The sequence below is a fragment of the Mustela lutreola genome, chromosome 1 (genome assembly GCF_030435805.1).
Source record: "Mustela lutreola isolate mMusLut2 chromosome 1, mMusLut2.pri, whole genome shotgun sequence".
NCBI classification, from domain to species: Eukaryota; Metazoa; Chordata; class Mammalia; order Carnivora; family Mustelidae; genus Mustela; species Mustela lutreola.
In genome coordinates, this window is record NC_081290.1 from 100,537,288 (window position 1) to 100,562,749 (window position 25,462).

At 36.3% G+C, this 25,462-nt stretch overlaps 1 protein-coding gene across 1 annotated transcript in view; it reads left to right on the forward strand.

The window, feature by feature from the left end:
* COL25A1 (collagen type XXV alpha 1 chain) overlaps positions 1–25,462 on the forward strand; it is a 473,496-nt gene that overhangs the window by 386,997 nt on the left and 61,037 nt on the right. Inside the window, exons 13-18 of the mRNA XM_059171218.1 lie at positions 616–669; positions 2,762–2,788; positions 5,195–5,239; positions 13,020–13,052; positions 13,491–13,526; positions 18,218–18,262. Of these exons, the coding sequence (XP_059027201.1) occupies positions 616–669; positions 2,762–2,788; positions 5,195–5,239; positions 13,020–13,052; positions 13,491–13,526; positions 18,218–18,262 (240 nt within the window). The remainder of the gene's footprint in view (positions 1–615; positions 670–2,761; positions 2,789–5,194; positions 5,240–13,019; positions 13,053–13,490; positions 13,527–18,217; positions 18,263–25,462) is intronic.

Sequence of the window (25,462 nt, forward strand, 5' to 3'; positions counted from 1 at the left end):
TAACCATCATCTTTCTCCCAAATGCTTATCACTCAATAGGACAATGAGAGCCACAGCTCTGATGTCTTATTCTAATTATTTTTGCAGTGAAATTGAGAAGAGAAACCAAAGCCATTTTGACTTTTGACTTTTGTGTCAAATGTGTCTAATTTTGTTGGTGTTCAAAGATGTGTGTGTTCTTTAAGTTATAGATTTAGAAATGCTCATTTGATTAAGTCTCATAAATGTAATGATTTGGTCCTTATTTTCCTGAGCTGATGAACCATTTGCAAGTTCTCCATCGAGAGAGCTTGTGTTTTCAGGTGTCTTTAACTCATTCCACAGATATTTATTTATTGCCTACAAGGTACCCAGCACCATGCTAGATACTCATTTCTGTCGGTAAGTTGCTTCAGCTTTCTTAACGGAGAAAAGACTGAGCAAAGGAAATTAACCCTGTTTATCCTTGGGCCCAAGTACATAGAATTTTGGACCAAATAAGCTAATTTGTATTTATACTAGTAGACACTTATTTTTCTACTTCCAGATCATTATTGGACAGCTGTATCCTCTAATGATCTATATAATGTGTAGATTTTATGTATTTTATTTAATGGTGTCTATTTTTTTCATGAGGGTGATCCCGGGTTGCCTGGAGCAGTAGGACAAAATGGAATACCAGGGCCAAAGGTTAGTACAAGTGAAACCAAGCAGAATCATTTGAGATATGAGTTTTCATGAAATTGTAAGCTGTAACAGTTTTTTATATCCCACTGGTGTTACTTGGATGGAATATTTGTTAATAGTATAACGTGCTGCCGAGTAGCAGTTTGTGACTAATGACTAAATTATGTGTATGATTCTCATTAGCATTACAAATGCAAAAAAGCAAATAAGATACAATTGTCAAAATCTTTATTCTGGGATATTTCAATAACCTGAAAAAAAGCCCGTATTTCAAATATGAGTCTTGTCATTTTGCCACTTAATAAACATATTAAATCGTAGGCCATGTTAATACTGCCCGAAATATGCATAAAATTCACAAGATTTACTAAAGATGACTTTCACGGTGCCACTGTGGTCTTTCTGCAGTATTTGGTCACCTCCAGCACATACAGAATATAACCAGTCAATAAGGCGAAGAGCAGAATAAAGAATGTGACATGTTTTGTTGTTTTTTTTAAGATGTTTACTTTCTTAAAGTAATGTCTACACCCAATACGGGGCTCAAACTCACAATCCCTAGATGAAGAGTGGTACACTCTACTTGCTGAGCCAGCCAAGTGGCCCGAGATGTGGCATGTTTAAAATTTGAAAACGGATATGGTCTGAATTACTAAATAGGGAAAACTTGTAATGAGGTTTAGGGGAGGTTGCAGATTTTCTTTTCTTTTCTTTTTTTGAAGAACAAATGAATCTGTTAAATATAAAAAGATTGGGGACAGTTTAAACCAAGCAGGCAGACAAATCCCAAATCCTTTGATGAGTGAATATCCCTTGAAGTACATAACTAATGTCTAATCCCGTCAGCTGTGCGGGTGTATGTCTGTACCCACAGATGCCTTGTCAGCTGATTTTACAGATCATATTGCTATTGACAGGCGCCTAGGACAGACCTAAAATTTATAGACCTGTCCTTTGTCCTGCAGGAGAGGAAAGAAAATATTCCTTCTGGGACCACGGCCATTCTCCTGTCTTTTCCCCCTCCCTTGCTCCATGCTAAAAAGCCAAATGATAAGAGTTAATGCTTAATGCATGTTCTCAGTGCTAGTCTTCTGTTGCCTAGCAACCATCAGGATGGATGTTGAGCACTGAAAGGTGGCTTGAAATTCAGAAAGCCAAAGGGTCAGACTGAGTCCCAGCAACTGAAAAGAGTCTTGGCTCCAAACTGATTTTGAGGGATTTCTAATTTTAAAAAACACAATAATCATCTTGAGTCAATTTTTTTAAGCAGCCTGATCTTATGGCAACACTTACTGATGCTTTTCATAAGAGGAATATTATCATGATGTGCATGATTTACTTTAGAGTTCTCCCACTCCATTGCCTGTGCCTTCCTAGGTAAAGTGAAAATAAGGATTCTCTTCAAAGCATAGTTTTGCCATTTTAGTCCTCATACTGTCCCAGTCATCATTTTGAATAAAGACATTCTCCTAAACTCATGTTGACTCTGCCCCATTCTGATCTCTTTCCTGAAGGTACCAGTGTTGCCCAAAATATACCTGACTTGGAACATGCAGGTTATCAGCAGGCTGAAGAGAGTCATGACACTCTTAAGGGGACCAAAGTCAGGCCTGTGTTCACCATCATGTTTGAAGAAGACCGATGGGGGAACTACACAGACTCTAGGCCCCTAAAATAATCCATACGCTTGGGGCTGCTTTGAATAAAAGACCATGAAAGGATGTGCTAGTTCACCTTACTGATTCTGAGTTTGGGAGGAATAAAACCTTGAAAACTAAGAAGTTGCTCAAGACATTGAATTGGTACCACATTGCTCTTAATGCCCCCCAAATGGTTTCTGGATGATAATCTTAAATACCTTTCTTTCATCTTTTAAAATCAAAGAATTAAGATCACATTTGATATTAATATCCATGCCCAATTCTTCAGGAAACTCATCTTGCAATTTATTTTCAATATAGCAATTCTATGTTGGCAAAATAGAAAGTGTCGCATATAATTGACTTATTATGGTCAGTATCTGATTTTGTTAGGTGGTGTTTAATTGGGTGTTTTAGAATTTAATGTGTCTCTCAATCTTTGTTCTTTTGCTCAGGGAGAACCTGGAGATCAAGGCGAAAAGGTAAGAATGATTCTGCCTGTAATCCCCCCCTCCACCAAAGAGATATCAAACCTAACTGTATAGAAGTATGGATGACTAGCTAGCCGTAGATTCATAGATAGATCCACAGATAGATCCACAGATCCATAGATACAGAGAGATACAACAACCACTGTGCTTGTGAAACTGTTAATTAACAGGAGAAAATAGTGTAATTCTTATGTATGGACAGAGGTTTAGATTAAAAGGTTTAAAGAAATGGAGGGAAAGGGAACAAATTTGAACATTCTATGTCAAGCTTCTAAATGGTATTCAGAAATCCCTAGGCCTGAAAAACTTATTTTTACCTACTTTCTAATGCCACTCCAATGCTTTTCTAAGCATCTGTATCTCTCCTTACTGCTTCCTAGGTCACTAAGTTAAAGAAATACAGATGTTTACCTGTAACAAAGACACTGGAAATTGCCCCACAAAGAATTCTTATAAAAAAGCAAAAAGAAACACAAAAGGAGGCGGAGTACCATATGTTAAATTTCTCACAGACGTCCTTCCTGAATACTTTTGGGGCATCCTGATTATTTTTAGACTCTCATTACATATCATGGTGCTAATTTTCCTGGTTCTCATGCTGTTTACTTTGATAATGCTTGAGACATGTGCTGCCTATGTAGGAAGCTCCAAAACATTACATCATGCTCTTCAGAAGTGATCTGAACATTCTGATAAAGTAGTATCATCACTTCTAATCCTAAAAGAAGTACCCCTAAAGATCCAGCACACTTCTTGAATGTAAGTGTATTTTTCAGCACTATGAAGCAAAAATTAAAGATACTTATTTAAATGGAGGGAGAGCAAAGCAGAGGGAAAGGCTAGTCCAGCCCTTCACCTCGTGACCACTCTGAGTCAGTCCTCTTCATAAGAAAGTCTGTTGTGTCTGTTTTGTTTTTTTAATAAAGGGATTTCCAAGCAATCTTTTTAAAAGTATGCTAATAGGCTGCCTGTGAAAGGTTCCTCTTAAGAGACTATCGGTACATGTATTTGGCTTCCGACCAATTCTTTGTAATTAACTTGAAATTAATTAGTCATCAGGTCACTCTTTTGTGTAGAAATTAAGGAGGGGAAAGGAGCAGGGCCAGCACCATCCCAGGGACTCATCAGAGAGAGCAACTCAGGCTGCCGGGCTGCTGTGGTGTGTCCCCCGCCACAGACAAACTCCTGAGCAGGTTAGCTGCTTCTTTATCTGAAACAAGAAAAGGAAACAGAAAAAAGTAGAAGTCTCTCTCCTACATCTTTGCCTTCTTCCACGGAAACCATCATCAGTACTTGATGTCTTATGTAAAGGAAATTTTTAAATGCTGAATTGACCTCTTAGGAAGCTAAACAGAAGAAGGGCCTTCCAGCTTAGGGAATCTATGAACAATAAGGCATTGTTACCGCTAACGGCTATCATTAACAGTTTATGCTGCATCAGAAACTGGCCTAGTTGTGTTGCACAAGCATAGTGTTTATTTCTTATAAACCCATAAAGCATTCTTCCCCTTCTGTTACACATGCGAAACGTGATGTAGGGGGGATTTCATCCGCCCAGTAGGTGCTGGAGCTGGGCTCAGTCTGTCCGGCGCCAAGGTCCATGATGTTTCCACTATAACATGCTGCAAGACTTAAATGAAACAATTCAGCATTGAAGGAATCAAAGCATGGATAATGAGCGAATGACTTTTTTTTTTTCTAACGCTTTGCTTTGTTGTAGAAAGGGGATGTCAGGGAGGGAATAAGCACAGGAAATCTAAAAAATAACCCAGAAAGCATAAACTCTCCAGTTTCTTTTATCATAATTAAAAAAGAGAGAGCGTTCAAATAAAATACAGGGTGTTCAATGCACAGATGCAAAACACTTAGGTGCAGACAAATTAATCTTCCACCCTCAGTTTTGAGGGCTGTATCATGCACTTCTAAGCCCTGGAGATTTGATTTGAGCTGAACTTGAAGACATAGTAGGATTTACACAGAGAGGAGGGAAAGGGGAGGGCAGGAACTCAGGGGGGCAGGAAGGGCGGGAAGGATGGACAGGGAGGTGCTGAGGCAAGTGGCATATTGAGGGAATGGTCAGGAAAAGGCTTTCTTCAGGAGAAAAGAAATAATGTTAAGGAGGCTTTCGGTGCCAGAATGAGCTGTTGGAATCAGAGAAAGTATTGCTTTCTGTTGATATCATAGAATAGTTTAAAACTGCTCAGCTATGTTCATTGTAATAAATTTTATTTGGACCACTTGATATCAGGCAGCTGCTGAAGTAAAAATACGTTAGCTCTGTAGAACATTTGCAACAGATTTTGATATATAGTGCACATGAAAGCAAACTCAAAGTAATGAAAGCTACTGTGTGTAATGTCACCGATATATTTCACCATATCACTTTCCCCCCCTTAGGGAGAAGCTGGAGAGCATGGCCCCAAAGGTGACACAGGCGAAAAGGTACAGTGTTGTGAAATATGAAAGAGTATGTGTATGAGCAAGAAATATTATTCCATGTATGTGAAAGTGGAAGATTTTGAGAAAGGTAAGTGAGTGGTAGTAGCTTAATAAGATAAGATGGGAAATAATTCTACAAGTTTAGAAAATATTTGAGGGCGCCTGGGTGGCTCAGTGTGTTAAGCCACTGCCTTCAGCTCAGGTCATGATCTCAGGGTCCTGGGATCGAGTCCCGCATCGGGCTCTCTGTTCAGCGGGGAGCCTGCTTCCCTCTCTCTCTCTCTCTCTGCCTGCCTCTCCGTCTACTTGTGATCTCTCTCTGACAAATAAATAAATAAAATCTTTAAAAATATATATATTTGAATATTAACTTGTAAAGGTGATCGTTCCACAAACTCCTAGCTACAAATTTAAATACTTTAAAAATAAAAGGATATGTCAGAAATTCTAGAAAATGTGTAGCCTCGTTTACAATAATATGGTCTTCAAAAAGAAACAATTTATTCATGTGTAAGTGGGGCTCTCTCCACTCAAAGTTGTAAAATAAAATTTCTAGAGCGATTCCATTTGTTCCAATTTGGGGAGTGAACAAGTCACAGGATTGGGATGAGATATACAAGTTTGAAAGTAAATGTCATTTGATTAGAGCCTCTAGTGCAATCTTAAAAATTTACCTTCACTTGAAATCTACTAAATCCAAATATTTCGTCAGCCTTTGCATTGTTTTTTTTTTTAATCTTTTAAATCGTTATTAGCATTTATATCACAGTGGTCTTATGACTCCTCTTCCTATCTCTTCTCATCACCCCCCTCCCCATCTATCATTATAGCTTCCGCTTGGCTTCATGCATCACAGATATCTTTGGCATAAGAAGGGTATTTTACTTCACTTGTGCTGTAAAGAATTAAGAAAAAGATCTTTTAAGCAACTGAAATTAGAATAGTCAGATTTTCGTGAAAATCAAGCTAAGTAATTGAGTGATAAAAAAAGATTTATTCATTTAAGCTTAGAGTTGAAGATAAAAATATTTTGCTTTGAAAATTATTACAGTACAGATGGGTAATGGTTAGTCGTAAAAGCATCCCCATAAAAAAGGAGAAATTTATCTTTCTCATTCTTATAAATATTAATGTAAATATGGCATGGATAATAGGAATGAATTAATGTCACCACGTTGTAGTTATATGTTTGTATTCGAGGAGCAGTCCAGAAATTAGAGTGGACCCTCAGTCTCTGGAAGACCGGGGTTTCCCACCCTCAGCATTCTTGACATATTGGGCCAGATAATTCTTTGTTATGGGGGCTGTTGAATGTTTAACATCATTCTTGGCCTGCTGCTGCTAGATCCCACTAACTACGACAACCAAACCTATCTCTAGTCATTGCCAAATGGCTCCTGGGGGACAATATCACTTCTAGTTGAGAACCATTGCTGTAAACCCATTCTCTGTATCTGTCAAATCTAATTATCATGCTCCAATCAAATACGGATGCATGAGCTTAATACTTAATAAGACTAATGATATACCTCGATGACTCTCAGAGTCAGAATTTCAAACACCAGCTATATAAATCTGGATGTTATATTTAACTCTCTTGTTTATACTTAAAACCAGAGGTCAGCAAACTTCCAATAAAGGGCCAGAAAATAAATATCTGAAGTTTTTGGACCTTGTGGTCTTTGTCACAACTACTCAACGCTGTTGTTACAGTGTGACAGCAACCATTAACAATATATAAACAAATGAGTATGGCTGTGTTCCAATAAAACTTTATTTCTGGACACTGAAATGTTAATTTCATGGAATTTTCATGTGTCATGAAGTATTATTGTTCTTTTTTTTTGAGCCATGTAAAAATGCAAAAACCATTCTTAGCACGTGGGCCACACATATGCTGGTGCTAGCTGGAGTTGGCCCACAGGTCTCAGTTGCCAGTCTCTGTTTAAAGAAAGGAGAGCAGTTTTTTCAACTGAGAAAAGTTTATGCCAGGTCTCAACTACACCTATGTGGATTTCTCCAGAAAATTTTATGCTTTGCAAGATGCATTTTTAAAGCTTCATTTTTGAAATGTAGGCCAATAATAGTTTCTTTAATCACACATTTTTTAATTTCAATTTTCAAGTCACAAAGCAACTTTTTTCTCTGAAAAGACCAAGTCTATCTCAAGGGAATATCGTTCTTAGTTTTTATTTTAATGCAAATCATTTACCATAACAACTCACACAGAGTAACTCTCAAAAAATGTTAGCTTTCTTACAACATGGAAATTGAAATCAACTGGGTAGGTTGTTTTCTTTTTTATCAAAAAGTTTTATTAGTCAACTGAAATTAAGTACCAGAAATGCTGCAGTTAAAACGGAAATCATTTTTATAAACTTTCAATGGGCCTAAACCGGGGATTGTAAATAGGAATCTGTAACATATAATATGTAATCTGACCTATAGCATTCATTCCGAGAATGCTGTAATTGGAATATAATTTTTGATGTGTTTTTTAAAACATTTCCTGCTTCTGTCATATAATTTGTTTCCAGTATGTTGGAAACACTCTTCTCATGGCCTTTGGGTTCAGTATGTGAAACTCATTCATCATTTACCAAGTTTGAGATGTAAAATAAAAAAACACTTTTTTTTCCCCCCGCCATTGATGTAGTAAATTACGTCATTGACTGATTCACTGTAATAGGATTTTTTTTCCTTTTGATCCAACTCTGTGCCTTTGGATGGTAAAGTAATCGAAACCTTTCCAGACCGGTCATCTGGAAATGCTGTGGAACTGTAAAAACTACTAGGCTGGGTTTTGTCCACGGCGAGCAACTGTGCTATAATCTAGTCTTGCGAGTAACACGCCAAAGAATGATTTCAGTCATGTGTGGAGTTAATACGCAAAGGTTATGTTCTGCTCTTTGGAGCGTTACTCTCCCGACAAACATAGTCATGGATTTGTTATCTCTTCCGAGCAACTTGAAAGTAGATGTTGGTGCAGCAAGCTGAATGGTTTGGTCACCCCACTCTATCATTCATAATTCAGTCTGCTGGACCTGACAGGTGCCTTCACTTTCTCTGGTCCCTCTTTTGTGTCCATTCCCAGAAACACACTGCCTTCTTGGTTTATGACTACATAGCATCATTGATTTGCATCCTCCGAGCCTTTTCTTTTCTGCTTTATTATGTTATGTTAGTCACCATACAGTGCTTCATTAGTTTTTGATGTAGTGTTCCATGATTCATTGTTTGCATATCAGAAGTTGCACCTGTATTTGGAGCTACCACCAAATTGTCTCTTCTTAAAATCCTGTGTGAAGATCTATCTCAGTGGGCCCCAGCAGTCCCGGTCAATGCAGGGCCTCTCTAACTCAGCACATGTGGTTGCCTCAGCTTAGAACAATCTTCCTGTCTGTTCACTCCTTCCTCCACTTTCTTTTCTTTAGATGACCTTTGTCTGTAAGTCATTTCCCTTGGGCAGTCATTTCAGTCTTCTCCAGATTGGTTAGGTTACCTACTCTAGTCTCTCACAACACTCTTTAAAATCCCTTTCATAACCGTTATCACAGTTTATTATAATTCCTTGTTTAGTTGGACATCCAGCTCATTGGGAAAGAAAAAACACACAAATAAAGAGAAACTATATGATTCAGACTATTCCCAGCACCAGTCTAAGTTCCTGGCATATACTTGTAAGATAATAAATATTTATTGAATAAACAACCTGTTTTAAAAATTTTTGTTTTCCTTTCAACTGTTTTTTATCTCCATGGAATGGTAGAACTTTTTCCTGTGACGTGCATTTGTTTATCATGTCTTCTGCTATATACAGAGACACAGGATTTCCCAAGCATGAGAATCTCTTCCTATTCCAGATGTTTCTTATAAAAATGAAAAGAAAGGAAGAAAAAGATAGTATTTTTTTAATGCTTTTAATCGGTAATTTTTTTTTGTATATATTTTAGTACGTGGCTGTGATGAGCACAGGCCAAGGGTGGGGATTGTAACTGCATTGCTCCCCGATTTCACCCACCTCCCCCCATCCCTGCAAACAGAACATGGCTGGCACATAGTCCGTGCTCAACAAACACTTATCAAATGAATTAATAAATGATAGAAATGTCACCACATTCACTTGATTTATCCACTTAGACTTTATTAACACATACACAACATTATATACTAACTATTGTGTTTGAAAATAATCACACCCAAAACAGAAACTCTGTGTTTGAATGCTCACAAGTCAAATTCATTTACCTCAAGTGTCTTCTCAAAGGATTTTCCCATTCGTGACTTGCCCTGTGGAAATGTGTTTCTAGACCAGCCGACTTACGAAACGAAGAGTATACTTGAGACATAGTTGGATTTTTCTGCCTTTAATCCTGTATTCATTTTCATTTTTGGAGGAATGAAATAAGCACTGACGGTCTTATTTCCACGACTTGCAGGACTAGCCTTTAAAATGTTTAACTTATGACTGTCTTTCAGCAGTTGTCTTGCCACTTAAAAGTTATAAAAATTCCTCAAGATTTCACAGTCTAAGTTTTTTAAAAAGAGAATTAAAATATCACTCATAGTCGCCTCAAATGAAACTGCTCCAATTTCCACAAGTAAATCAGCCTTTCAGGAAACTGTCTTTCTCTTCATCCGCTTCCTATGAGAACTAAATCTAGTCCTTAGTCTCATCGGTAGATTATCCAGCCACATTCCAATAGGACATTAAAATAAAAAGGTTTTAAACTGCAGTTAATACTAGCAACTTCCCTTTATTTTTAAGTTTACTGCAACGTTTATGCCCTGTTGTCAAAATGAAATAAACCAATAATTCTTATTCTAATAAAAAGAACATGACAATGGAATTTAGGAAGTCCAAAATTCACTTATCCTCTCGTTGGTTCAATTTCCTTATCTACTAAGTGAAAATAGTCATATATGCCCTATCTCATCAGAATTTTATGGGGTCTAAATGAGATGAGAGAAGGGACTTTGCAAAGTCAAAATTGCTTTTAGGAATACAAAGGTCTCCTTGTGCAAAATATTACAAACCAGATTCATTGGTGTTGATGGCTTTCAGATTTGATTTAGTAGAAATAAGTATTATTTTATTAGTCACATTTATTTCACTCCCCATTTGGAACTCAGCTGAATGTTAGTGATCAGAAAGAGAAGTCAGTAGAAGACAGTATTTAGGGCCCTCGTGTTTTATCATGTTTTAATTTTTCCTTGGGTAATAACAATTACAGACATCATAGAAGCTCACATATGTGTCAGTTTCTTCAGTAAACTAATTCATGATTTCTTTCTCCTTCCCAAGTTCTTTTACCCCCTCCTAAATTTTTTTCTCATTTTGATCCTTGACTGCTGACTTGTTTAAAACATTCTTTTTTGAGATTTGCTCATTCCTTTGCCATAGAGATATTGAACAATTCCTATGGGCTAGGCACAGAATAAAAACAGGCACTGAATCTCTCCCTGTGTGGCTGATTGTTTGATGAAGGGACAGACAATGAATAAGCAGAAAACATAAATATGTAATTCTGAAGTGAGCTTTGCAGGACATGAACAGAGCTCAATGCTGGATGGGAGGAAGTTGTATGTGGGGGCGTGTGTCTGAAGTTGGTTGTTGATGGGTTCTTTGAAGCAAAGCCATATAAGCTGAGACCTCAAGAAAGAGAAGGTGCCAACCTGGGAAGAGATGGGAAGAATTGGGTGAAGGGGACCAGTGCTCCATGGACAGAGGCCTGAGGCTTCATCTCTGTTTCTAAAAGAGGGTGATAAGCAACTTCCTAAATCCAGAACAAGGAACCAGATCCCTGGAGTTCCTTGAGCACTTGCATGCATATGACAACTGAAGAAATTCCAGTGTGTACCTTCCTTCTATGGCAATTCCTATTTTCTCAATAGCCTCAAGTAGTTACGTTTTCTCCCTCTTTTTCTTTTTTTGTTTGTTTCTTTTTTTTCCTTTCCTTTTTTTTTTTTTTTTTTTTTTTTGCCTTGTAACATGTTTACGGGTTGGGGGTTAAAAGGAGCTTGAAAATCAAGGCCCTTTTGCTGCCCTATTTTAGAGATAGATGGGCACTAAAGATGGCACATGAGGTAATGAGCATGGGGTGTTATACGCAACTCATGAATCATTGAACACTACATCGGAAATTAATTATGTACTATATGTTGGCTAATTGAATTTAAATTTAAAAAAAAAAAGAAAGAAGCAACCTTCTTAACAAACCTCCATATTCTTTTCCACCAATCCCTCTCTGTGGATTTTATAGCATATTTACTTTGGGAATGTAGTCACCCTCTTGTGGTATCCCAGTGGAGAACAGTGCCGTTTAGAAAGTCAATCAGAGAAAGATAATTATCACATGATCTCACTGATATGTGGAATTTAAGAAACAAAACAGAGGACCATAGGGAAAGGGAGGGAAAAATAAAACAAGATGAAATCAGAGAGGGAGACAAACCATAAGAGACTTTTCTTTTTAAAAAGATTTTATTTATTTATTTTAGAGAGAGAGTGAGAAAGAGAGATGAGAGAGCACACAGAGGGAGAAGCAGGGTCCCCACTGGCAGCCCTATGTGGGGTTTGACCCCAGGACCATGGGATCATGACCTGAGCCAAAGGTAGAGGTTTAACTGACTGAGCCACTCAGGAGCGCTCCCCGCCTCCAAAGAGATTCTTAATCATAGAAAAACAAACTGAAGGTTGCTGGGGTGGGAGATGGGGTAACTGGGTAATGGACATTACCTGCACATGATGTTAATGAGCACTGGGTATTATATAAATAAGACTGATGGGGGCACCTGGGTGGCTGAGTGGGTTAAAGCCTCTGCCTTAGGCTCGGGTCATGATCCCGGGGGTCCGGGGATCGAGCCCCGCATCAGGCTGTCTGCTCAGCAGGGAGCCTGCTTCCTTTCCTCTCTCTCTGCCTCTCGGCCTACCTGTGATTTCTGTCTGTCAAGATAAATAAAATCTTTAAAAAAAAAAAAAAAAGACTGATGAATCACTGAAGTCTACCTCTGTAACTAGCAATACACATTAATGAATTTAATTTAAATTTTATACCTAAATAAATAAATGTTTGGTAGAAAAAAAAAAAACAGTAAAAAATTAACGAAAAAGAAAAGAAAGCAGATTCTACCTCAAGATTTTCTCTCAGGTCTTACATATGTCCCTGCCACCCGAGAGTCATCCATCATCCTGTAATTTTCCGGTGACTGTGTCACAAAGAAATAAGTGTAAAGCTAGAGAAAATGTGCCGGTCGTAACTGTGACAGTACTTCGTGAAGAAAACAAACCGACCTGCTACGTGGCTTTTTCCAGCTCGACATCATTAACCCTTTGACTTCATCTGTTGAACCCTGACTTTCTGAAGACGGAGAGGGTCAAGGAACTCCTAGTAACTGAGAGCCCATGACATTAATAAATTCCAGAAATAGAGAAAACCAAAATTCCAGATCTCCAAATTATAATTTATTACTTTAGAATGCCCTTTTAGCACTGTATCAAGAGAAGAGATATATAATTATATATTTCTGTTGACTTCAAGGAATATAGTCCTTAAGTACTTTGCATTCAAAATAAACCCGTGTTTTTAGAAAAGTGCATTGTTTACCTTGGAAATTGTTGACATCTTAACAGCTGACATGTTGGTGTGGTCTTATGGAGTATAGTTAGGTCCTGTTAGTCATGGGGCGCCTTTGAATGCCATGTTGATAATGGCTCTTGGTGTGTTTGTATGTTTCCTATTCTCATAACTTGTGGAATAATCTCTCATGGGTTTTGTTTTAGGGTGACCCTGGATCATCAGCTGCAGGAATTAAGGTAACTATAACTTTGTAAGTGTTTGTACCACAGGAGTTACAGATCTGAATTCTATAAGCCTCTGCTTTCTCTTCTTTTATACCAGTTTTGATGGCTATGACTGTTTTTTATTCTTCTGTAATGAATGTAATGCTTCCAAACACAACAGGGCATATCTGCTGGAAATCTGATAAAGGCTTAAATAAGAGGTCCTGCCTTCACTTCTCTTTGCAGCTGGTTTTTACAAAAATGTGGATTTGTATGTGAGCTTTAGGTATGTTCACAGCAAAAAAAAAAGAAATTCCTGTTTCTGGTGAGACATAGAGTAATAGAATAAAATGAATGAAATGCATGTGATCAAGAAGGCTAGGCCATCTCTGTGAACTTGTCCAGAGGCCTAAAGGTTTTGGAAAATTCTTGTAAGATTGTTTTTAACATCTTTGGTTTTCTTTCGGGCAGGGAGAACCTGGAGAATCTGGTCGCCCAGGACAAAAGGTAATACCTCTATTCTAGTGTGTTCTTTCTACTGCTTCATCTTTGCCATTTTTTATACCTACTATCCATGGTGTGATATGAAAACAATTAAAAAACGATGTAGTCTTCAAGCTTTGCATGCAGAATGCTATTGATTGTTTTGCATTGTAAAAGGGTTGAGGTGGACCATGGCAAAATATGAAGCACTATGTTCGTATAAAAAGATGTTTTATCAGCTAAGGTCTGCATATACTCAGCTGTCCGAGGCTAACAAAGATGAGTCAGATTGGAATGCCAACAACTTATCTTGCATGTTTAAAGTTGCTCTGCATGTTTCTGTCATTCATGAGAAGAAATGAGTATTTACTAAACTTTTTCAATTGGGAATGAGAGCTTCTTATATTCCTTTTCCTTTCATTTCAAATACTTCCCTCCTGACATTTCTTATGTGAATTATGTCTCCCTGTGCAGTGGGTGTTATGTTATACAAACCAGATTTGTTAATAAATGAAGTTTTAATTGGAGACACTAGCCAAGCACTTTAACTGATCTGTGAATGCATACATGAATTTTTTTGAATCATTTTTGCTTCACTTCAGTGATAAATTAGAGGATATGCAGTGATTATGTTTAGATTCATATTCTCATTTGAGTCTGAAGCAGAAAACAACTGTTAGCAGTTTATTGTCTGAGCATCTGGATATCAGTGCCCAGTGCTGTCAGACTTTAGGTAACAGATGTGTTAGAGCTAACAAGTAAATGTGAATTCCACATTAGGCTAAATCTCTTAAGATCGTGACTCTACCTTTATCTAGCAATAGCTGATGTTGTAGAAAAAAACATAATTAGAGATACAGAATTTACCCCCATTAGTGTAAAGGAAAAGAAAGAATAAACCTCATTATAGGAGTTTGGAATCCTAAGACATGGTAAAATAATGTTCCCACACTCTTGAAGCCATTGAGAGGATGATTGCTTTGTTTTAACACTTAGGATTAAAGTAATTTTTGAGAAGGCCTATCATGTTCTTTTAAAATTCCTCTAATTTAAAAATAGAGTTTTCTTTTGAAACTCAGTTTCTCTTGAAACTTAGGCTATAAGAATAATGATTCATCAGGCCCAGTTTTGGGTAATGTTCACTTTTCCAAAGACCCCAGCAGAATTCTGTGAATTTTGCTCTTAAAATCCCAACATTTCCTACTGATTCTTTATGTAAGGAATTTGAAATTAGTGGTATCATCAGAGATCCATGGTCTGCTTTGATTTGAAAAAGCAAATAATCTTCTCAGATGATCTAATTTTAGGTTCCTTCATCTTTAAACGTTGAAGGCTAAATTTAAAGTGTTCTCCAAATATGTGATATACTAAAAAAATGTCTGCATGGCTATTATGCTTTTTTAACAAAACAAAACAAATCTGCCATGATTTTATATAGGTTCCACTGTTTTCACAGTGGAAGATCCAAAATGATTTTCAATTGCTTAATAAAATATTGCCTTATTATGATTATTTAGAAATACAGTTTAGCTTCATTCCTAGAAGTTCTTAGGTTTACATATGGAAAGATTGGATTTCCTTTGTATTTCATTAAAAATCTGCTTTAAATTATATCAGGAGAAGGGGTGGATTCATTAAAAGCTCACAACCCATCTGAATGAGTATGTGCCCTGAAATGAACAGCATCTTTTTCATCAACATTTAGGCCAGATTCTATCCTTTGATGCACTCTCACTTGCCTACAGTATTTACAACTTCCTTTGTCTAGAATCAAAATTTGGCAATACTTACCCCAACGTCGCTTTAGAAGTAGAGTATTCCCATGCTTGCTACTTACTCAAGTTAGAAAATGACAAGCAGAACTGAATACAGAACCAATCCAAGAGAACTTCCATGGCATTTTCCTCATCATTGAAGAGCTGTGTTGTGCATTCTATACATAAGCTCCTGCGTGAGGGACATTTCAGAAATGTAGAGTGTTGTGACAGAACAAAAAGCCCATTGATAAGCTTTCCACTGTCTGGTGTTGTCCAAGAGCAACATTCATAATGTAGAATGACTTCATCGTAGTTCTTTTTCCTTTGATAGATTCAACAGGAAAGTGCGTGGTTAATACATGAGTTAGTATGCGTATTTATGTTTGTAAACTTAATGTGTAGATTTATACAAATAGGTATTGTGTTTCATCACATAGCTTTTTCTTTCTAACTTCTTTGCATTTTCTTAAAATAAGTTTTTTAATTTTCAAGGTATGAAAATACTTGATCCCCCATTAGAAGGGACCTTTGCAGTTGAAGTATATGTAAAAGTACAAGGCACTGGGAGCAAAAGCAGAGTCACAAATTTGACAGCAGACAAGGGTCTCCTTTAATGGAGGGTAAAGAGTCCGAGGGAAAGAAAAAAAGAACCCAAAGTATAATGTGTAAAGTTTAATCTACTTGGACAAGTATTCTTTAAACTGAAGAAACAAACCGATTCTTAATTATGACCCAGATCTGACTTTGGGCCATGCATGCCCAAGAATTCAACCTAGAGAAGCTCCTGGGCCAAGAAATAGGCAAAAATGGAGAAGTCAGCAAAAACTGGGTCTTACTGGAAGACAAACCTTCATGGTATAAATATAGGAAAATTTTTATATTGTAAGAAAAGTCTTCCTAATAATGTTGAGATGTTCCACAAAGAGTAATATGAAATATTTTATAATCTTTCATTGTGTTGACCACTGCATTAAATAAACATAAATTTGGAAAAGGCAAATTCCTTTCTGAAATATTTTTCCTTTAAAAAGTCCATTTAACAATGTAATATGTATACACACCTACATACATACACATGTAATATAGGGAACAGCTAAATGCTGAAGTCTCTGTTAAGTATTCAGTCTACATTGTAAAAGATCTGTAATGTCTCATACATATTTCTCATATTTCTCATTGCCAGAAAACATGGGCATGTGTCTGTGTACACATGTGTATATATGTATCTTTTTTAAAGTAGTTGTACAATCCTTTTAATATAGTGGAGGGAAGTGTATGGTGAGAACTCCTGCAGGCAAACAGTGTTATAACCCCTGTATTTTCACGTGTTTCAAATAAGATGCCTTGAATTTCAGAGGCCTTTCTGCAAACAATACAAAATTATAGGTTTTTCACCAATAGCTTTGCTTTTATTGGTTGTGTGTTCTCCTTCAGTTTACTGTATATTCGGGATGCCTTGTACTTTTTTTTTTTTTTTAAGTAAAAGAGAATCTTCAGTAAAATATAGATGCAGCCTTATTTACTGGATCTTCTTAAATTTATCAAATGAAGGGCAAAGGGTAAAGAAAAAAGAAAATCCAATGCATACTGTTTCTTTAGGAAGTTTAATCCACTTGGACAAGGATTCTTTGAATGCAATCTTAAATTCATAATGATCATTCTTTCTTCTCTGGCATAACCTCATCTTAGTCTCACTGTTCACAGTACAAAATTTGAGTTATATAGTTTCAAACAGTGTAGCTTTTCTTTTGCATTCCTGAAGTACCTGTGACCTAAACCATCAGGAAAGTCATTGTCCCTTCTAGGTCTAACCATACAGCTTAGTTAACAGTATCTGGAGTCATTTTTTGATAATATCAAAGCAAATTATGACTCTTCATAATATGAGAGTAATACTATTAAAGACAAAATATCTGATTGTTCCTAGGTTTTCCTTGGAATGAGGATTGTTGAAACATTTAGATGAAAAGAAGTGTCTCCCTTTACCACTTATATTTAGTTTAATGCCCTAGTCTCTTTTAGTATAGTTGTCTATCCCACTGATTGACCATTCTGAAGCAATGTATGCCTTTGACCCTCAAATGTTGTTTCCACAAATAATAGTCATCTCAGTCCAATATAGGACGGACTTTCATTTCCCCTGGCAATTCCTTTATGTTTCTTTAGTGGAATTTAGGGGATTTTCTAAGCAATTTAACCTCTTGTCACTATACTTTGTACTTAAAATAATGTAGACAATTCTGTGAAAATGAGATTTAGCTTGACTCCAGTGTGCTCACACAAAATGTACCACTTAATCTCAAACCTGTATTCAGGAACAGCTGCACGCATGGTACCATTAGCTCTAAATCGCTAAGCAGGGTTACCCAGACTCAACAATTGTCAGAAATACAGGCTGAAGTTAAGAATGATCTTGACCATGCATTTATCTTCTCATCATTCAGGAATGGAAAAGAAATCTTACTATACTTTTAAGTGAGCAAGACTTTTAATGTATATTGTTTTGATGTGACCATCTGTTCACACAGCCAACTCTTGATTATCTGAGGTAAGAGAGCCCGGTAACAGGATGCATTATACAAATGCATACATAATCCTCATTTCAGCAAAGAGCTTCAGCTTCCGCAAGAAATTATTTACCAGAGAATAATAAAACACACAAGAGTTTCTGTTCCTTTTACTTCTCTCACTTGCCTTCTGGTTGAGATGCCAAGGAGCAGTGAGATGGCAGGAAGAGAGAAAATCCTGAAAAATCTGCAAATGGTCAACCCATCCCTGAATCAAGAGTTGACTGAACTGTATAATCTCACCAAGGTTCTTAGAACTAGACAATATTTATATATGTGTATATATAACATATATAGCAAGTATTCAGTTAGGAACACTTGCCATGTTTTTCTCCAAATACTGTGACTGAGTGACTGTTGTTCTATAATGCTATGTGATTTTCCTATGTAGGGTGAACCAGGGCTTCCTGGGCTTCCTGGACTTCCGGGGATAAAGGTAAATACTGCACTGACAGTCTCAGTTTCATAGAATTGTAACTGTGAAAGTCACAGAAATCAAAGGAAAATAGGGAAAAAATGAAAAGTAAAAATATAATGCTACCCTTTAAATTCTCTCCAGCCATCTGAATCAATTAAATTTTTTAAAAAGATTTTATTTATTTATTTGACAGAGAGCAAGACAGCTAGAGAGGGAACACAAGCAGGGGGAGTGGGAGCTGGAGCAGGAGAAGCAGGCCTCCCGCCAAGCAGGGAGCCTGATGCATGGTTTGATCCCAGGATCCTGGGATCATGACCTGAGCCGAAGGCAGACGATTAATGACTAAGCCACCCAGGTGCCCCACAACCAATTAAATTTTTTAAATCGAGGGGCGCTTGGGTGGCTCAGTCAGTTGGGCATCCAGCTATTGATCTCCACTCAGGTCTTGATCTCAGAGTCATGGGTTTGAGGCCCACGTTAGCATTTTTAAATTGAAAACTAGGTGCAAGTATTGCTGAGATTTGCCGTTGCTATCTGGACTATATATATTCTACTATTAGAACCTACTATTTTCTTGAAAAAAATGTAAGTGCCACAAAGGAATTCTTTAAAGTCTAGGATGTCCACTTTCACATTTTAATTTTGTTCTTTGCGTCCCTTAGACTCTGACTGGAATCAGAGTCTTAACATTCCCATAAATCAAACATTTAGGCAGCTGTTTTTGTAATTCATTCGTTAAAACAATCACTCCAAAATAGCTTCTGCTTCCACTTCCTGTCAATAACTCTCACTGCAAAGGACAAATCAGATGACTAAACTCTCCTGTACCATATATTATTTCCATAAACTTTGTGTGTATCTTTTGAAATAACCGCTAAAAGCTTAGTTTGAAAACATTGTTTTCCATGTTTTAAAACCATCTAAAAATGTTAGGAAACATACATTTTTTTAATTGCTTAAAATTTTTCACAGGACAACTGACATGCTTAAAGTTCTATTGCCTTAGCAGTAGTGAGGCTCTAAGATCTGATTTCTAAAGCTGAAAAGCTTTAAAGTTGTTTCTAGAATGGTTTGATAGAGTAACATAATGCAAGTATATTTTTCCTTACACTATTCTCATAAACTTTGAATCAATATTTAGTGTGCGTTAGACCATTTTAAAATGAATAATCCTAGTTTCATTGTATGGGCTATGTATACTGTTTGATGAAGGTTGTATTTGAAGTACAATACATGAAATAATATGGCCTTAGAATAAAACAAAATAAACTACTGAGTTCCCCAGACATCATATGGTATCATATATTTTATGACTTTATTTGGTATAAGTAACAGTCATGAAAACCGTGTTTTCAGGCTGGCAGTCAGAAATTTCTGCTTTTTGTTTGATGTTTCCAGATTGGTATCATGGACATTCAGATATATCCTTTTATTTTTGCCTTTGGCTTCCCCAGCAAAAAAGTACCTTGTAGGAGAACAGCTTACTAAAAAGTCAAAGTCTTTTACTTACCACTTGCTATTTAACAAAATAATTAAATATGTGATTTCATATTGTAGAGCTAATTTATGGAAGGTTCCTTAGTAATTCCCACACATTAAAAAAAGATCCTTTTACAAATGACTGGGAGATCATAGATTTCTAAAATAAATTTAAGAAAATTATTAAAATTTTAATTTATTTTAGTCTTATTTTAAATAATAATTTATAATTTATTTATAAATTTTATTATAAGTTATAAGTATATTTATTTATATTTATATTATTTATTATTATTAAGTTTATTTATAAGTACATTTATAAATTTGTTTATAAGTACATTTATAAATTATTTTAAATGATAATTAAAATTATTATTTAATTCAACATAAGTTAAAAATAACCTGGTTGCATTATATATAAGGGGGAAGGCACTGGAAAGGAGGGACATTTGGGAAGGGCTAGGGGAGGGTTTCCTATAGTGCTTTACTCCTAAGTTAGCAAGGCTGTGCTTCCAATGGTCACTGGTGAGGCAGGAACTCCAGCCCTGCATTGAAATGCGCTTGAGGATGAGGCACTGTCTTGGTGGGAAAGAATATGTAAGGGAGAAGTTGTTGGGGTTTTTCCCTCCTAGACGAACAAAAACCAACTTGAATTACTCTATTTGTTTTTGCTACCTCTTATTCATTTTATGTCTTCCACCACGAAAAATAGCCCATGGCAATTTCCCTAATCATATGTGAACTAGTCCGAAAGTTTTGAACTTTTTCATATTGGGAAGAGTGTTGGTGATTTGCCACCTCCAGTAAACGCTTTTATTCCAAGGGTCCTAAGACATGGCCAGAAGTATTTTGTTAGGATCATATAGCTGATATTTGCCTTGGATTTTTTAAACCTTGAGTGTGACTGTTGTGACAAGAAGCTGTCAATTGACAAAACCTTTTTATCCTTCGCTGGAGATACTTTTCTATGCAATTATCAAATATTGTTGGGGAATTACTCAGTACTTGATTTAAATCACAGATTTTGTAATTAGCTTTGTCTTCTCGCTCTAGTTCAGGATGTGAGCAATGTTCTTTCTTTATAATATGGTAGGTGCTCAGAATACAGAAGTCCTCTTGTGAAGGAGATAATTTAAGAACACATAGTCATTAGCAGGCATTGGATATTTATAAATGTGGAGTTACATGTTTATAACTTTACAATATAGCTTCATTACCTGAGATGTTCTTTATTCCTCCAATATGCCTTGCTTCTACTCAGTTGCTAACCACAGGATAGTTAATCGTGATTTCATAGTTTGAATGAGTAATAATATTTAAAAGATGAAACCACATGTATGGATTTAGAATGTGTGGTAGCAAGAACTGTGTGATAGTTCGTGCTCTGGAAATACTTCCTGTTGCTATTCATCCCCTTCTTATCTTCTGGTACTACAGAAAGCATGCATATGCCATCCATTATTTCCAAGACATTGAGGAAACCAGCCATGACATACCAGGGAAGCTTTGATTTGCCACCTGTTGCTCTCTGGGAATGGTGGGAAACTTAATGAGCACCCAAATGCCTTCCACACAGCTCTCAGGAAATGAGCAAAGTGCCTAAATACAGACAGCAGATTCATCTATCTATCACCTCAGAGTCCCACTCAGAGAGAAGTGCTGATACCTTGGGCATACATAATAAAAGTCACCAACAACAGGCATAACTTAATTTCAAACTATTCTTAAGCTTCCTGCACAAGTATTGGAAAGTTCTCTCACCATGTGGAAGACATTTGGAATTCCTATTTCATGCATTCATGGTTCATATCATGTTAAGATGTTCAACTGGGAAAATTAAATTATGCACAATGTACCATGCAGACATTGATCTTCTGGAATAAGATTTGAGCTCACAAAATGATTTTTATAAATAAGACTTCAAATATGTTTTTCATGAGTGAAACTTTTGAGTAACTAGCTTTTCTGATATCACATAAAAGGGTAAGATCTGATGTTCTTATTTTTTAAATTTTTTTCTCTCCACACTTATTTTGAAAAACATAAATACATTACTTACCCTTCTTATGATTACATTACCCTAGTAATGAAGCAATATAGAACAGTGATCAAGAAACCTGACTTTAGAACCAAACCACCAGTGTGCGGGTCCTGGTTCTACCCCTCACCATAACATGGGGCAAGTTATAATAATCTCCCTGTTCTCCAGTTTCCTTATAAAATGAGAATCATTGTTGTATATAACTCAGAGAGTTGTGTATATTAAGTGAATTAATATATGTGTTGTTCCTAAAATACTGCCAAGCGGATAGTAAATCTCAAAAAATATTAGCTATTACTCTTTTTTTCTCTTGGAGCAACTCAGAATATTGGAGACATGGGTTATGCACATGTTCAATCTAATCTTTCCTCATGTGAGTTCTTTTAACCTGGAGAACATAAAGCCATTTACATTCTACAGGTTAATAGAGGTAAATTCTGAAAACTCCTTTGCAGTGATGGATGAATGTTACCTTTAAGAGCTATAAGAAACCTAGTTTTCTTGAAACATCACACTATTCTCCTTTTCCTATAACTCAAATACATTCCAGGAACAAAGGATGAAGGAATGCAAACTTCTGGACATAAGGCATGGTACTGTCAAAACTCCTCTTCCTATGCTGTTCCCAAGAGAACCTGGACATGTAATGAGGAAATCTTTCTAGGCCCCAGTCATAGCGTTGCCCGGACTTAGACATTTTTTTACAAATACGGGTTTTCATTGCTTGCTTTTCTCCTTTCAACAGAGACCCCTAGTTTATCTCATCATATTCAGAAAGTAAATTGGGAAAAATTTATGTAACATAGTAAAATTAATAGAGTTGGGAAACATAATACAGTAAAAAATACATAAATGAAAAAAGCATTTAGGTGGCAAAAAATTCTTAAATATTTTCCCTCAAACTTGATAGTTTTCTTCTGGTTTCCACATTAGTGAAAATTTGACATTCAGGTTAAGAATTTAAGGATTGGGAGGGTAAGAGACAGTAACCGGTTTTTTATACCTCATTATATGAAATCGTCTTTGACACCAAATCATAGAAAGGCTAAGTTTTTCAGGTGGCAGGAACATTTAGGTCAGCCTTCTTAGGATTAGTTACATTGTTCAATAATCTAATAGAAATTGACCATCTAAATTCACTGGTGATGAGGTTCTTTCCTCAGAAACATCAAATCACATTTTAAAAGCAGGAGGGGAAAGTTTCTGGAAGTAACATAGGATGTGAAATGTATTCCTAAAAGAAAAAAGAAAAGGAAGAAATACTGGTTAAAAGGGTAAGATTGTGTTATTGTTACCTGTAATTATTTCCTGCCTGCCCAGAGTCTGTGTCTGAGCAGCTGAGTAGTTTAAGAATCCAGTTAGGAAACTCACGCAACCAGAAATCAGAGATTTTTAGCAGCCATAATGAAACCTCCAATAAATATACCAAATGTGTTTTCATGATGTAATCCTGTTAAGAAGGAAAAAAAAAAAAAAAAGGAGAAAGGTATGTTTTCTGAGTCTTAAATAAACCTGCTATTGCAGTTCATTTTCATCATATCACCAAGATGTTTTAATTTATACTCAAATTTTATCCCTAAGGGAAATAGTGTTTCAGGGACAGACTCTACTTTTTCATTCTTTTTTCCCCCTCAATAATTTTACAAATCAATCACTACAAAAACTAGCTGCCTGGACGTTCTTATTACAACAAATGTTCTTGCTGTAATCCTCAGAAGCAGGTATCATGCTGACTTGAATTCTAATTAGCCTTTAAGCAAGAAGGATATTGTGTGGCTAATGCATCCAGTGTCAAGACACATTAATCAAAATTATTGGTGATGCTTCAGCGCCCAGGCAAATCAGCACATATTTTTCAAGCCCTATTGTACTATTTTTTGGGCAATGAAAATTGGATCTGCTTGGGAGTAATAACTATCATGGAAAACATGACTTGGTTTAAGCTAGTGTGTTAGAGGCTTTTTTAGACAGGTTAAAAAAATAATATCTTTTACTGCTTTAATTGATAATGACATAAAAATAAAACAAATGGTAATAAATGAAAAACCAGAGATTTTTCTGTGGGCAAGAGCTAATCAGTTAGGACTTTCTGGCCACTATTCCATTTAACAGATGGTAAGTTCTGGATGTTTCTAGGGAAACACCCAGGGAGACATTTCTGTGTGAATGAAGCCATCTCTTCCTTTTTTACCTTGACCAATAATCCCATCTATGTATTTGTTGACTCTTCTCACCTACGTCGAGGACATCCTTTATGTAAATTTGATAGAAGAATATTCAGTACACTGTTCCACTAGCCATTTAAAAAATAAAAGAAGGTGATCTCAAATGCTTTCTTGCTATGTATTAAATGTGGGTTTGAAGGAAATCAGTCTGAATTTTATTACTGAATTCTAAAACTTAATGAGACCTTTGTTGGTTATTGTTAGATTTCAGAAAGGTCGTGTTAGGGAATTTTCTACCTTTCCTTTGCCTTGTTGTAATACAGAAGGCCAGTTTTTGTTGCTTTTCTTGTTGTTAAAGACATTAGTTGTTTGCCTTGTTTGGGGGTATTTTGTTTTGTCATAGGTGTTTTGTGTGTAGGAGGGACGTTTGTCAGAATACACAGAATCTAAGCTATCTCATTAGAATTTTTAAAATATTTAAAAGTAATAAAAGTGGCTTCAGTCAAAAATCTTATCTTTTTTGCATCTTTTTTAATCTTATTGAGTCACCTCTTAAGAACAGATTCTGCCTACCTACAGCTTAATTTTCCTGTTTATGCACACATTGCCAATGTAAGAAAGAAAGCTGAGTGGATAGAAAGAGAAGAAGAAAGAGAGATCTAATATTAACATGCTCATTAGCAAAGACACTTTTTGGTACAAGAACAGGACAATTGTTCAAATATAGTACTTACTAGCTACTGTGACTTATTTTCGTTGAGCTTCGTACTGCAAGGTCAAGGTTGTGGCTGCTGAAATGGTTAGCTAAGTTGGAAAGGTCAACGTGAGACAATTAGGCCCTCCAAAGTTGGTCATGTGAAGACACATCCCTGATCTCAGCTAGAACTTTTCTCTGTAGACTTGGTTCTGTATTTTTATGTGCCCTGGCGGCTTAAAGCTTCCATTGAAATTAGCAACTTGTGTCAGATTTTCAGATAGGACTGCTGACTGCTGTTGGCTGCAGCTCCCAGCAATGTACTACTAGATCTTTACTGTGTAAATAGCATTTCTTCTGCCCAACCCAAATCCCAGTCTACTTGCCAAAACCACAGGTACTCTATTATTGATTTTTTTTCTACCAGCTTAACACAGGGCAACGTGTTACGGTTTTGGTATTGAGACTCGATTTTCAAACTCATTGGTGGGGAGCTAATTCATTAAAGAATAGACAAAGGATGAAACTCATGAAACAACTCAGGAAGAAATCAGATACATCATCCAAGGCAAGAGCAGATTTAAACCAAATTTTTCTCCTTCCTCTATTCTGCTTTACTAGAATCATGACTATAGTAGTAAAACCAATTGCCTTTTTTTTTTTTTTTGGCCACAAAACCATAGATTGCCATGGCCTTTCTCCTAGACATTTTAGGAGGTTGGAACTTTTAATCAGTCCTTGTCAAAGAGGCAAGATTTTTTTTTTTTAAAGGATTTCATTTACTTAGAGAAATTCAGTAGGTATGACCATTTTCTTCTTTTCCGTCCTTACAGGAAAAA